We start from the raw sequence: 14,614 nt of genomic DNA on the forward strand, positions 1-14,614 counted from the left end.
ACAAACAGTCTTTGTCCCAACTACGGGAAGATAGGGGAGACCTATTTTTTCGACAAACGGCGTCTTTCACTGGCAATTTTCCCTCGAGGGCGGTTAGCATCTTTTTCTAACTACCGATATGGAGATTGACCAATTAGTAGCAACGTCAATTTCCCTTACTTTCTGAACGAAGTCTATCCTCGACGAATCCGATGATCTCGTGTCCTTAGGCACACCCCATTATAGTTTTCCTCTGTGGCATCATCGTTTCATCAAAGTCATTCCCTCTCGCGATCTCACCGGCTAAAGAGTAACGTCTTTACGATCAGCAATTATTCAGACTTAGATTTCGTGAGAACGTTCATCTATCATCCCATTGACCGCGGATTCGTTATCGAACCTGAGACCATTGTAACTAGTGTCGCGAGCGCCTAACCGCCGTGGTTGATTGTCGAATCTGTGTTATCCATACTTGTGTTAATAAACCGTGTCTTTGTTATACCGCAACGACGATGGCTAATTTCAATGAAGATTCATCGAACACCCACAACCCTATCCTCAATGCCACTCCGACATATATATATTTTTTTTTGTCTCTTCAATATCGTTATTTAATCAAATTCCATCCGTTAGCTGAGCTTCTGCTTGGTATAAAACATTTTATTTGCTCATAAAGCGTTGGATCAGGGATCGTGACGTGTATTAAATTGCTAAACTCGGTGTTTGAGATGCGTAAAAAAACGAAAATGCAATTAAAGCTCTGTTGAAAGAGCGCGTGTCGAAAAAGCACGGAAAATTTAATCTACATTATTATACAAATAGGGTATTCTAGTAACCTTACTCTGGTAGAATACTCTATTAACAAATAGCGTAGCTTTTTTAGCTTAATTTATTTTCCGTAATTTATTTTAGCGTAATTTATTTTCCTCGTGGATTATTTTCTTGCCAATATTTTTTTTCCATTAACATGTATATAATGTCATATACTTACTTTAATTTTAATTTCGATTTCATTCAATTAAAACTTCGCTATCAGTCAAAACAAATTCATTCTTCCTTAAATATAAATTTCTCGACATATATAAGGAACGATAAATATATTGTTTATTATTAATTATTATACTATTTAGCATAATGTATATTGTTTAAAGCATAATATACCTTTATTTTGATAGATAACTGCCCAAAGGGAAATTTAATTGAACATTGAATTGAACAGATCTGTTGTTCGATAATTATTAATAAGGTTGTGTAGTTTCTGATAATAAATTTACGTGACTTTAGTATTTAATTAGTCTGAGAATTATTAATAATTAATTCATTACGGTTATAATTCTCTTTACGTAAGTAAGTTTTTAACGTAACGTTAATACAACGTTAAACATCTTTTCTATGATTAATTATATACATAAACTATCTATTAATTTTTATTCGTAATGTTAATTGTAGATCACGGATTATTTACCGGATTAAGAATTTCGTGTTATTGTTCTCACTCAATGGTTTATAATACTTTCTCCACGATCCATTCATATTGATATTACGATTTCTGATGATGATATACGTATAGTTTTCCACTAGCATGAATTTCTTGTTAACAACACCGTTTCTCTTTTACGAAAACAGCCAGCTCGAGTTTCATTGATTTTATTGCAACAGTTTCGTGGTAAACAATTTCCAATCAAGACTACATCCCACGTAAAAAAGAGCAGTTACACAGTCTACCTCAATAATTGTAGTACAATCAGAAAGAATGTGATTCCTCGTGCAAACAGAAATAGAAAATACAAAATAAAGCAAAAACGAAATTTTATTTATTAGAAGATCGCTACATATTCCAAGCAGAACATTTGGTATACTCGTCCTTCTCGAACTATGTTTCTCTTTTTTTATGGCTCGGATTCCCATTTTGGGGAGGCTGATGATGGTCAGGAGGGTCGTGAAATGTTTTCTAGCGGATTGGCAGAATTATTTTCGGTGGTAATTATTTCTATACGAAATTACACCAGTAAGGTTTTTTACGTTTAATTATTTCAATGTCGTTACAGTACAATATTGTATTAATAGTTCAAATAATGTACTGTTTGTACATATTTCATAATGAAATAAAAGTGACTCAAGCTGCATTCTGATGGGATGGTACCTAATTCTTCGTGGCAAAATTAAAACATTCAGTACATTTAAAAAATTATGGAATGCTTATCGACATCTACTGTATTATATTTATAATCTGTATAACACGTGTTATATCATACAATCATTGGTTAAATGAAACCAATCGAACATTTTCCAATGAAGATACTTTTCGAAAAAAGTCAAGGGTGAAATTTCTTTTAAACTCCCAACGACATAGTTTAAACCACAGAGGATTAAAAATTATGGGAAATGTTCACGCGTGTTAAATATTCCATATTATTTATTTGGATTATTTGTCACAACGAGTCTTCAGTAATTTCTTAAACCTTCACTAGAGTAAATCTTAATTCACTTTTGACGAATAGAAAGTTTTCTTTACAAAATTCGTAAATGCTTTTTTTTTGCAAATATTAAGAAAGAAGGAAAATACGTACATTGTTTCGTTATAATAAAAACGATCTTATATTTACCTATAATATAGTGCTACAAAAGAGAGTAAAAATAGAGAGAAAATATTAAACTATCCTGTCTCGAAAAAGGTTGGAAAACATTACTCTACAGCAGAACGTCACGTGGAAGAATTTTATTTTAGTTCACATTTCCAATATGTTTTTACACGAGAAGAAACATCCCTCTGTCGGTACGAGCTATCAACCAACGCGACCAACAAAGACACCCTGTATACGGATGAGAATGTAGAAACGCTCGAAGTTTATTTATTGTACCCGCCGTTTATTTTCCCTTTAATCTGCACGAGATAAATACCGGCTAGCTGAAACAACGGACTTCTGTCCAGTAGCAGACAGGAAAGGAAAGAATACCGGGAAAGAGGGAGGTAGAGGGTGGGAAAAGAAGCGAAGGAAAAAGATACAGAGGCGTCGAGAGACGCGGGCGTATTTAGTTAGGCGATGCAGCGGCAGAAAAAAGATTTAACGATCGGCTCGTTAATTACGCGAATAAAGTGCACGTGAAATTGTCTGATTGCGTTAATTACGGACTGTCGTGAAATTGAAACCTTGACGCTTCTCCGCGATATTACGTTTGACCAGTTTATCCTTGCTTTTCTATTATTATTTTTTGATTATTGGAAAGAAAGAACATCTTTTTCCTTTTCGTTGCGAGATACAACGAAAAATCCAATAAGGTTAAATTGATTAAGATTAAATAAGATTAAATGAAAAAAAAACACAGTATGAGAAATATTAATAACATAATACCATAATTGTGTATTATTAAGATAGTATATAAGAAGATCAGTAAAGCAAAAGAACGAAAGACCACTTACTTGCGATTTATAAAAAATTTAGTAGACCAGTTGAGAGGAGATTTTTGACAATCACGAGACCGAGCTTCGATGTCGACTACTAATTGTAATGAAATTTGATTAAATGGACAGTTCCATGTAATTTTAACGGGGGCAAAATGTAGGAAACAAACAATTTATTATTGCGATACTTGTCCCGACAAGCCAAGGATGCATCTTGGCAGATGTTTTATAAATTATCATACAAAAAAATATACAGAAAAAATATTAAAAAATCATATGTTCAAAGATGTAAATATATATAGATTATTAGAGTATAACGTTTTTAAAGTTAATTTTTGTATAATGTCATTTCATGTTACCTACAAAATACTCGTCACATACGCGCAAAATCATCTCGAGTTGTTGCTCCGCCCGACTGAAATGGTCGTTGAGTGTAAAGGGTTAAAATCAGCCACACTGCGTAAACTGTCTCTCGTCACAAAACAACTTTCCTTGCACGTGATCTTTTCAATAGTTAGCACTTGGCAACTTCCTCTTTCTCCAGTGAACTTTCCATAAAAGAACATGCTGATGTGGTATGCAAGAGAAACATTCTCCACTTTGTAAACATATGGTAACACATTCTTTTCACAGACTTTACAGAATTTTAAGCTGTAGTGCAATCTCTATTCTATACGCATATACATATCTGTATATGAAGAGCACAATCTGTAAAATATTTCAAGTAAAGTTTTTCCTGCAATACATATTTAATATATAAAGTATATAATACATATTTCTTTTCATATTCAAACGTTTGATTATCATACTCCTTGTATATATATTCTTCACTCGGTTTATAGTACTCAGTTCATCATTGGATGTACAAGTGATGAAGAAATCATTGACAGAATTAATTTCGTTTCTGTAAGCAGTATTCAATATAGTAAGTATAATGCAGTTAGAAGCATTCATAGCAATAAAAAAAATCGAGCAAATGATACGAAGCACGAAAGAAAATAATTCTGGGAAACTATTCGTTTACACAAAAAATTTGTTACAAAAAAGATTGCGAAGCTAGATTACAAGACCAAACAGAACATGACTTGTACAGACGTATAAGTGCAGTTTATTTAATTACCTGGTTCTTCCGTATTTGATTACTTCGGATAATCAAAGTCCTATTACATTAATTTCTATCTCTGCGTTTGTGTTCCTAAAAATATAAACTTGCGAAAATACATTTTTTTTTTTATTTGGAAGAATTTTACAATCAATTCTCATTGAGAATTATAAGTAAATTATTCTGGCGTGGTTCTATGTCGTGTTTAATAAGTGTTTATCGTTTGTTTGATTCTATTTGCGAAAATACGCGCAGTCTATTGATCAGTATATTTTCCCAAGCGACTTAATTCCATCCTAAACCTCCTTTCCCTCAAGAACCTTTTACCGTCAAAGATTATCCCTTATTTAATCTTACAGAAATCTGACAAAAAACAGGATCTCTGATAATCCGATAGTCTTATCAAGTCAAAAGTAATTAAAAATACGCGAAGTCAAGCATGATGAAAGACATTTCGTATCGGTAGAAACGACGAACCCAGCTCGTTATCACGCGGAAACGAATTCGCAATTTCATCGCGAGGACGACGAAAAGTACAGGTCTATACCAATACCATCCTCGCTACATACCATGTTTATGGGAATCTGTGCGCGTGGAATATCCAACGTTGATCACGTACGTGTTAAAAAAGATGCAACATGGGCTGGGAATTCTGTTTTTCGCAGATAGAAATCGCTCTTGTGTTTTACGATCATCCTCTTCTCTCAATTCCATGATCATTTTCACGAAGAATAAAATTTGATGGCTCTTTTACAACGAGATACTAGAAGGGAATATTTTGGCAACAGTTTTTCAAACAGTGAATTTTATAGTTATTATACAGTTGAAATAGCATAGTCAGCGTTTTATCATATTTCGCAGTATGTTGTAATACTTGAAGTTTCAAGTGTTTCGTAATCTTTGAAATAAAAACGTTATACAGACTGTTGCAAAATAGTGTCCAAATATTTTAGATTGTGCGAAATAAATAAAGAGGCGTGGAATAAAGAGGATCATAAAACTTCTGCTTTTTTTTCAGTTACGAAACGGTAGATGAGATACTTTAACCAAAGAGAACAGAGTTCTTGTTAAAGGATTAAATCGACCAAAACTCCACTTTCTTTATCTATACTTTTAATTATTTAAGTACAAGAAATGTTAGATGAATTTGTAAATGACTATGGTCATTAAAGTCGTCATATGCCTCCACGTTTACATATTCTTCGTTTGAAAGTTGAAATTATTTTCTCATATTAGTCACGTACATTTTCAAAACTATTTATTTGTCAGACTTTATCTAGCTTAGCTTGGTGTAACCTGCAAAACTGTATAATATTCAGTTTTCTCCTTTTATCTCTTGAACAGCATTACGAGGTAAGCTTCACATGGAATTCCGGTGCTTTCAGATGTGGATGTACTCGCTGGGAAGGGCATTATTGGACACGACCCCGAGAGTCGCTGCACTGACAGGAACGGTTTCCGTTTCACCCTCGTCGGCACTTCAGTCCGTTTTAGCCGCCATGACGGAACCCGATCCACGAAGACGAGCTTCCTTGATGAATCTGCTAGACGTAAGTCTGTAAATCTAGCTGAAATTGTTTTTTGCTTTCCTCTTTTCTTTCCTGTACTCGAGATCTTTTGTGAAGATCGACTGTTTGCATCCTCGCTTCTTAAATCCTTTCATATGAAAAGTGAGTTTGCCTTCATATGAAAACTGATGTAACGTAGCCAGAGGAATGAAAAGGAACGTTTCTTTTTTACTTTCTACGTATCTGATAACTTTTTCTAAATACAATTATGAAATTTGTATAGTTGTGTAAAAGTGTATAGTTCCTATTAATAATCCTTTCTTTTCAATATCATTTATTTTTCTGATATGGGGTTGAAAAAAATAATAATAAGCTAGAAAAAAGACACGTATTTAATAGTATTTACTGCTAATTCTTTTTTTTTTTTTTTTTTATTTGGTATTTTATTTTTACAGTCAATTCTCATTGAGAATTATAAGTAAATTATTTTGGCGTAGTACTGTAACTTGGATTATAAGAGTTTATAGTATGTTTGATTCTAGTTGAATCTAATGCTTCAATCTAAAGGGTATTGTCTTTTTAGTCTGCGTATCTGATCCGTCGTGTCAAGTAATTGGGTAACTAATGGGTTTTGGTGGTTGTTAACTCTTGTATTATATCTGTTTCTGAACTTGGATATTTCTTCTTTAACTGTGGCTATCTTAAGGTCGTGATGTATTAATTCGTTGGTAACATACCGTACCAAGGTGCATATATTAAGGATCTTAGAGTTTTTGATTGAAATCGTTGGAGAATTTCTATGTTGGAATTACTCGCTGTTCCCCATAGTTGAATCCCATAGCTCCAAACAGGTTTTAATATGGCTTTATATAGCATTATTTTACTCTACATGTTTAAGTTGGAGCGTCTGCTAAATGATACGAAACTTATACTACTTGGATCTAACTAGTTACCATATAAATACAATAATAGATGCAATAGTGTACGAATTATTTTACTCAGCCACTGTACACGCAAGATCGCTTAACTCTGTCACTGAGTCACGTCTCACTGTGAATACACGATCCATTATACCAGGTTTTGTCGTGCAACGTGATTCAGGGGACACATCATAATTACGAATGCGATTTATTCGCCGTTTTTGTAAGGTCGAAAATTAATTTTCGTGTCATGGCCAAGAGCAACCGGCGAGACGTTGTGAATCGCGAACGTGGTTGAAGAAGCAGCTGCATCGGAGTTGAATCGGATGCATGCATACGCGCGTTACAAACAAGAGGAAAATGGCTGGCGGCGAGAATAACAATGCAATCTCGTAGCTATAAAACGCAGGGGGGTCTGGTGTTATTGAAATTCACCGGTTATCCTATCCAGCCGAAACTTCGACTCGAGGTTCTTGTTGTCCGTTTGGACGAATCGTGAAACACACGTAGGGCGATTTGTACCGTTTGCATAATTTTATGCAAAGAAGAAGGATTCTGCGGTATACGCTGGGCGAAGCTTATCTGCGATGCAACGGGGTAGTTTCGTGAAACACGAGGCGGAAAGTTTCCAGCGTCCTTGAGTTTTGATAAATGAATCAGTGGTATAACGAGCGAAATGATAAATCTTTTTTTAAAGAGCGAGAACTTTCTTTGTTTTTAATCTCTTGTGCTGTGTCCTATATCTTATTTTAATCCATTTTGGAAACTATAATTCGGGTCATACAAATAAAATATTCAAACATGAAAAGTCTAATTTTTTGTTCTTTTAGAAAATGAGAAATTCCAAGTGAAAGATATATTGTAATTTTATCGCGATCTTTAATGTTATTTCTTTGGAACAGAGACTTTATTTTCGGCGATTTATACAAAAATATTGACTTACATTGAAAATATCATATTAACAAATATTTGTTATCATATAAGGTTCGTCCACCTTTAATTGGAAATAAACATTTCTGTATATTATGTTCTGTATATATTATTTCGTTTATCGATGTCAAATATTTGAAAACCAGTTAAATTCTACCCACCTCATATTACTTCTAAAAATAGATACATTATCGAGATATGTAACTAAAATGACTTTGAATAGTATTTGTGTAATATCATTATAGTATAGTTCAATATTAATTGAAGTAAATATTTTGCCTTGGAACAATACAATAATTACAATCAAATACGAAGTTATAATTATGTGAGCAAACCATTTATTTGTTGACACTACATATATAGGGTAACGTGTATCAATGAGAACAGGACAATTATCGTGTTTACCAACAAATGCATTATTCCTTCTACGTAAATGATTCATAATTTTTATTATTGCATTCTGTTTGTGAACTTATTTTTTTTTTATTAATTCCATTAATTTTATTTAGTCAAAAATCAACGATAGTTATTATTTATATAATAACACAATGTGTCAGAGATATTTGAAAATCGATAATAAATTAATAGATATTTAGAAATCATAGTAACATGTATTTAACAATCAAACGTTATTAAAATAAAACATGAACATCTCACAGATTGATATTACAACGATATCCAGCTTATCGAACGTTGAATTTGGACGTGTTACGAAATTAATTTAATTTTATCTAAATTGATTCTATAAATATGTCATGAAGTGGTAAATATCAAATTGATAAAGTAGATCAATTTTGCTCCTTAATCGTTCATTTAATTATTTATTGATTGCTATTATTACCTTAGGTCTTCTGAAAAAAACAAACACTCTGACATAAGTCTACTGTGATTCTACTGCTTGATAACGATACTTGAAACAAACTATGATATTTAAAGAACATGTGTCGTAAAAGCTATTCCAAGCCAACGGAATAGCTTTCATAATAAAAATAATAGAAAGTTTCCCAAACAGAATTTTTACATTACATTACACTCTTTAGATCTTAAAATCTCGCTGCAATTGTTAGAAATAACATTGCGCGAAGTTTCACCCATAACAGCCTTTAGCAATTAATTTTTACTCTCTTCAATTTCGCTGGTACATATATCTAAATCGTTTTCAATTTTCTCCAGCACAGGATCCTGCTTAATCACTTGCAACAATTTCTACATCTCTTGCTTCGTTTTTACCTCTGTCCTCGTTAATTTCGTTTTAATCGTATCTAACTATGCGAGAAGCTACTCGATCGAATGGCGTCATCGCAAAGGGTTACAGATTATGCAATTAGGTCGATCGCGTCTGACTGCTATCATCGCGCATTGCCGATACAAATTTCATTAATATCGGAGCCGTGAAGGCCAGGGCGATCCGTCGATCGGTATATGGCGAACTCTCTGCAATCGCAAAGAGCACTTGAGCGCTTGCGAAGGCGGACATTCGAGGGCAGCTTTAATTCAATTATATGTCGCGCGAACATAGTGGAGGAGGCGAGTGGGTCGAGCCGACTCTACCAGCTTAATACCTAACACCTAGCCATTCTATGATGGTGTGGGGAATTTCAGTAATCTATGACCTTTCGTTTCGAAGAATAGTAGAGGCAGACGAAAATAATTAAATGCGACCGTTTGGTTTTGCGCGCGTGAAACGTGCGTGTTCAAATACAACTTCGACTAGATATAGCGTTTCCAAAATAATACTACTAACTAGTTTCGTTCTTAATATAAAATGAATTTATAAGAATGATCGATTTTGGAAATCGCAGATTTTTAGAAGGAAGCTGTTGTTATAGTTTCTTCACGTAGGTTTGCCTTTCTTCATGATATTTTTTATAATTTAATTTATGCATTGAAAGATTGCTTAGGTAGATAAAACGATGTTTTTAATCTTCTCCAAGTATTAAATGTACGTTTTGAAAAATATGCATAACTATTTCCCAATTTGGAAGATATAAAACAATCCATAGGTTGCTATCTAAGCTACTAGGTTGTCTCGTGTTTCATCCATGAAATAAATTGTTTTTGATTATTTGCACTTTTATTTTTATTTTATAATGCAATTCATATACCGGAAGAAGCCAGCTATTTGGATATAAGAGATAACATACTTAACCCTTTAACCTACAACTATGGGCATAACTCGTATTAGATGAACGGGCACAACCCGTATTAGATGAACGGGCATAGCCCGTGTGGGGCATAGTCCGAGTGGGGCATAGCCCGTGTGGGGCATAGCCCGTGTCGGGCATAGCCCGTGTGGGGCATAGCCCGTGTCGGACATAGCCCGTGTGGGGCATAGCCCGTGTGGGGCACAGCCCGTGTGGGGCATAGCTCGTATCTTATAATTCTTATCTATAAGCGTAAAAATATTCTTGAGTGCGCCAATTCAAAGGTCGTATGCATAGCTTAAAAACACCAATGATCAATTTTATAAATTTAAATGTATAAAGGAACGACAATTACAAAAATAATTTATGAAAATGTTTCTTCGAATTTTCAATTACTGAATCAATTACGGTATCTCCTTACAACAAATAAATTTATAAAAATATGATTCCCTTTTTCAAACGTTGAATACTATGAGATTGGTGTAAAAGACTCATGTGCAAATTTTTTTTTATTATCTAATTTGTACTTTACAATTTGTCCAGCTGGACATATGGTAAATTTTTCTAACTTAAGTGTCAAATAACATGTGGATAGCTACCCCCAGCGGGATACCATTTTCGAGTTTGACTATTTTATTTCTTTAGTGAGGTCAGTGAGATGTTTTCTTTTTAGTCATCATCTGCAAATGAATACAGTCTGAGTGCCAACCTTAGATTCTCGTACCATACAATTGTCTTAAATGTTTCTCAAAAACTCTATCCTGTTCCTGTAGCAGTGTACGGAAACAGTTCACCATTAATCTTGATTTTTATTTTTAATTCATCAGTCATTCGTTCAACCGTTTAATCTCAATGTATCATCAACTACTACTCGAATATAAAATTGACTATAACTCAATACTATGTATATCAAACAATGAAAAGTTAAAGTATTTTTCATTAGTTTTACAGCGTCCTCGTCTTGTATAAAACACTCGCTATAAATTTCTTCAAGTACTTTGAATCGGTAATTCAAAAACGGCGAAAACGGTCGTGTCAAACCCTTAGTCTGTCGTTAAAAGGGTAAAAATAAATCGTCTTGAATGGACAATAGATTAACGCTGCCGTTTCCGTGGAAGCTGGCCACTTTTAATAAAGCCATTCGTTCAGCTGACCGTAATTCATTGTTTGCACCTGAATAGACCGCGAAATTGATGAAATCCTGAGGCACATAGGGGCGCGAACTTAACCCGCCGCCACCAATTTCAACGAGGATTCCTCGGCTGGCGATGAATCATCCGCTCGGAGGACTCGATCGACCTCGCGGTTCAAATTACCAAGAAAGATTGATCTTTGCTATCCAGGAGAAAAAATGTATGTGATGGAAACAATCTAGCACATTTGTAACTTGGAAAACTGAGCCACCGTAATAGATTATTGCAAAATTCAAAGTCGCATATGTTATTACGTTTTTGGATTTGGAAAATATATCTCGTTCATAGATTAACTGGAATTGACAATGAGGTGAACTAATCTGATGTTAAGAAGGACATTTTTTTTGTTGGATACTTGGACTTTTCATGTGAGAACTAAATAAGACGCAATATTTTCTGTTTTTATAGTTTCTATAGGAATTTTGACGAAGGTTTTGATATCGACAAGCAATAATAACGCTTAAATCTTCTTAATTGACTATTTACAGTCGCAACAGGCATTACAATGAATTAGAAGCGGTTTTTAATATCGCATATAATTGTTATTAATTCTTTAAAAGCGTAACTCGAGAAAAACTCGGCTAAGCCGTCAAATTATACAGTATTGTACGAGCAACGTTTCTTTTTTTCTTATTTTATTTGGTAGAATTTTACGATCAATTTCTACTGAGAATTATAAGTACATTATTCTGGTGTGGTACTATAACTTAGATAATAAGTGTTTGTAGTATGTTTGATTGTAGTTAAATCTAATGACGAGCAACATTTTAAAATGAATATTTTTAAAATTACAATTATTAATATTTATTTCCTATAAGAGATTGAAAATATGTATTTTCTATATCTGACGCAGAAAATCTCGAAAGCAGTGAGACAATTATTTTCTGAATCGTTTATTCTGAAATATTTGTCATCTCGTTATACTGTTAAACGGTTGAATATTTTCTCTTTGTACCATACAATTTAAAATAGTACTAAGAAAACCTAAACTGAAAACCGCTTTCGATCGGTCAAGAACTGCGGATAAACGTAGGAAAAAATACAAAGAAGCCCTTTTCGACACCGTCTTTCCGGGTCATTGTCTTCCATAGACAGCCACGTATCCAAGAGTTGGCTTTTGTCGTCGCAGAATAGGAGTACAATGAAGCGATAATAGGTTGGACTTGCGAACCGCTTCCTCGTTGATATCATGGCTCACCGAGTCTACGGAATTTCTTGGGGCCATTGTTCCCCTAAAACTAGTAGATTGTCTGGCAGAGTGGCGGCAATTTCGAAATCGTATCATAATCAGGATACTCGTGCAACACAGTAAACACGCGTGTGCAATTTCATTAAGACCGTGAGACTGAGAGATGTACCTAATAGTATCGTTTTGCGACAACTCCGAAACCTATTAGAGCATCTGACCCAATAGTTTTGTCCCAGTTGTGAATTTCTAACTAGTTCCATTTACCTGAGTTTCACCTTGTGATAGCGAATGATAGTGGCGAGCCTTGATCAATAAACTTCGTTCCATGTATTCCATGATTCTGATGGCACGCACAGTTTAGAGATCTAAGATGATTTAGAATATTTTGGAAGAAGGTAGATTTATTTTAATTTTCCTAAGAACCTGTCCAAGAAAGTCTTCCTCAGGTCTGATTAGATTTTTTCTCATTTTTGTCTGACTATTCTATTCTGTTCTGTTTTCTATAAATTGAAATATAGAGACAAAGATTACAGTATTGTGCATGCGTCATCTTGTGTTCTTCCCTTCTTTTTATTTATTTAATTTGTACTTTATAATTTGTCCAGCTGGACATTTGATAAATAATGATGTGGCACTATATTTTATGCCATCTTCTTTTATTGTATATATGCAAGTGCCATATTCTTGCAATAAATAAAATCATTAGCTATATATTATAAATAAAGTCACTTGTTTATTGAGAATTGAACATTACTTATGTAGTATGATTGAGTTTGACAAAAAAGGCACAATATATTTGACTTAACGTTAGAAACATCAGACTTGCTTTCTAAGGTCTCTGATATTTCTCTTTATATTTGTTTTTGTTATACCTTAGAGACAATTATCAATCCTACAATTTACTACCATCCTAGACTTGACACAGAAAAACACTTGTCGTCCTTTAAAACTCAAAATCTTATGAAGAAAATAATAATATTTGGCAATTCATTAGTGGCTCAATCTAATCCGACTAGTCTTTCTTTGTATAGAACTGACACTGATTATCCTAACTATATTTATTCTTTCATCTTTTTCAGGTGATCTCCGAATACTGCCGCACTCGTTTACAGTCGAAGCCTTTCACTCATATCGTAATGGATATGTACCGTGAGGTGGTCAAGTCGCCTCAATACACAGCTCGTAAACGCATCACATATCAACACCTAAACCCCGTTCCTCCCCTTCGAAACCCTTCAGACCTTACAGAACACAATCGTCGTCAGACCAACTACCCTCACCAACATCACCATCATCAACAACCATCTCAGCAATCGGATCCTCTTCAATCCATGCACAGTCAAGCCAAAAATCTTCATCAACAACAAGATCGTCAATATCGTTCTACCAATCAGTATAATCCTTCTTGTCCAAGCCAACAACGTTCTCCAACTCGATATCAAGCTCATCAACATCTTCAGATTCAAGAAGTACCTCAACAGGTTCATATACCAAAAGTTCACCACTATCATCATCATCATCCTGCAAAGGGCGCCCTTTTCAAGCTTCAATCGCGAAATTCGCATTCGCATCCGAATTTAACGAGCCTGTGTGGCCAGCAATTACAACCGAACCGACGCCAGGAAGCGGAAGATCAGAGAACACAGTTTCAGTCGCAGTTGAACGTTCAAACGAGTGGACGTAACGTTGGTCCAGCGATTCAGCATCAACGCCGCCATCATCACTCGAGAACGTATTCACAGCCAATTTATACGAGGCTACAGCATACCAGGAGCAGTGGTAACTTAGCGTCGACCATCGTCAGTGAAAGCAACCCCGGAGGAAACGTTTATAGCGACCCTATTTACGCGTTGCCTGTTAAACCTTTCCTGAGCTCGCAAGACGTCAGAGTAAACGGACTGTCCGTGAAGCCACCTGTCGGACATCGTAACGAGGATGTGTACACAGCTACAACGATAGCAAGGTAGTATTTCTTTTCTTTCTTCTTCTCTCATTTTTATGGCTGTTTTTTATAATGATCCCGGTGATTTACTACCTTGTCCTGAAAAGCACACTCTCGTTACTGTTGCTTTTAGAGGAGATAACGGTCGAGGAGGAAGATACAGTTGCTCGCAAAAGTATTTGAACGCTTAATATTATAGAAACTTTTTATGAACACAGTGGAGCATTTCTCTGAACGTTGTATTATCGGAACAAAAATTTTGCTAATAAGATATGCCTTTCGCCGTTATAAATACTATTGCCAC

At 34.7% G+C, this 14,614-nt stretch overlaps 1 protein-coding gene across 7 annotated transcripts in view; it reads left to right on the forward strand.

Moving 5' to 3' along the window:
* Nucleotides 1-14,614, forward strand: part of LOC100740788 — a 145,660-nt gene that overhangs the window by 116,022 nt on the left and 15,024 nt on the right. For all 7 annotated transcript variants that reach the window (XM_012390011.3, XM_033322847.1, XM_033322842.1 and 4 more), the window contains 2 exons: nucleotides 5,870-6,034; nucleotides 13,448-14,331. In XM_012390011.3, the coding sequence (XP_012245434.1) occupies nucleotides 5,870-6,034; nucleotides 13,448-14,331 (1,049 nt within the window). The remainder of the gene's footprint in view (nucleotides 1-5,869; nucleotides 6,035-13,447; nucleotides 14,332-14,614) is intronic.

The sequence above is a fragment of the Bombus impatiens genome, unplaced genomic scaffold, assembly GCF_000188095.3.
Source record: "Bombus impatiens unplaced genomic scaffold, BIMP_2.2 scf_0673, whole genome shotgun sequence".
Lineage (NCBI taxonomy): Eukaryota > Metazoa > Arthropoda > Insecta > Hymenoptera > Apidae > Bombus > Bombus impatiens.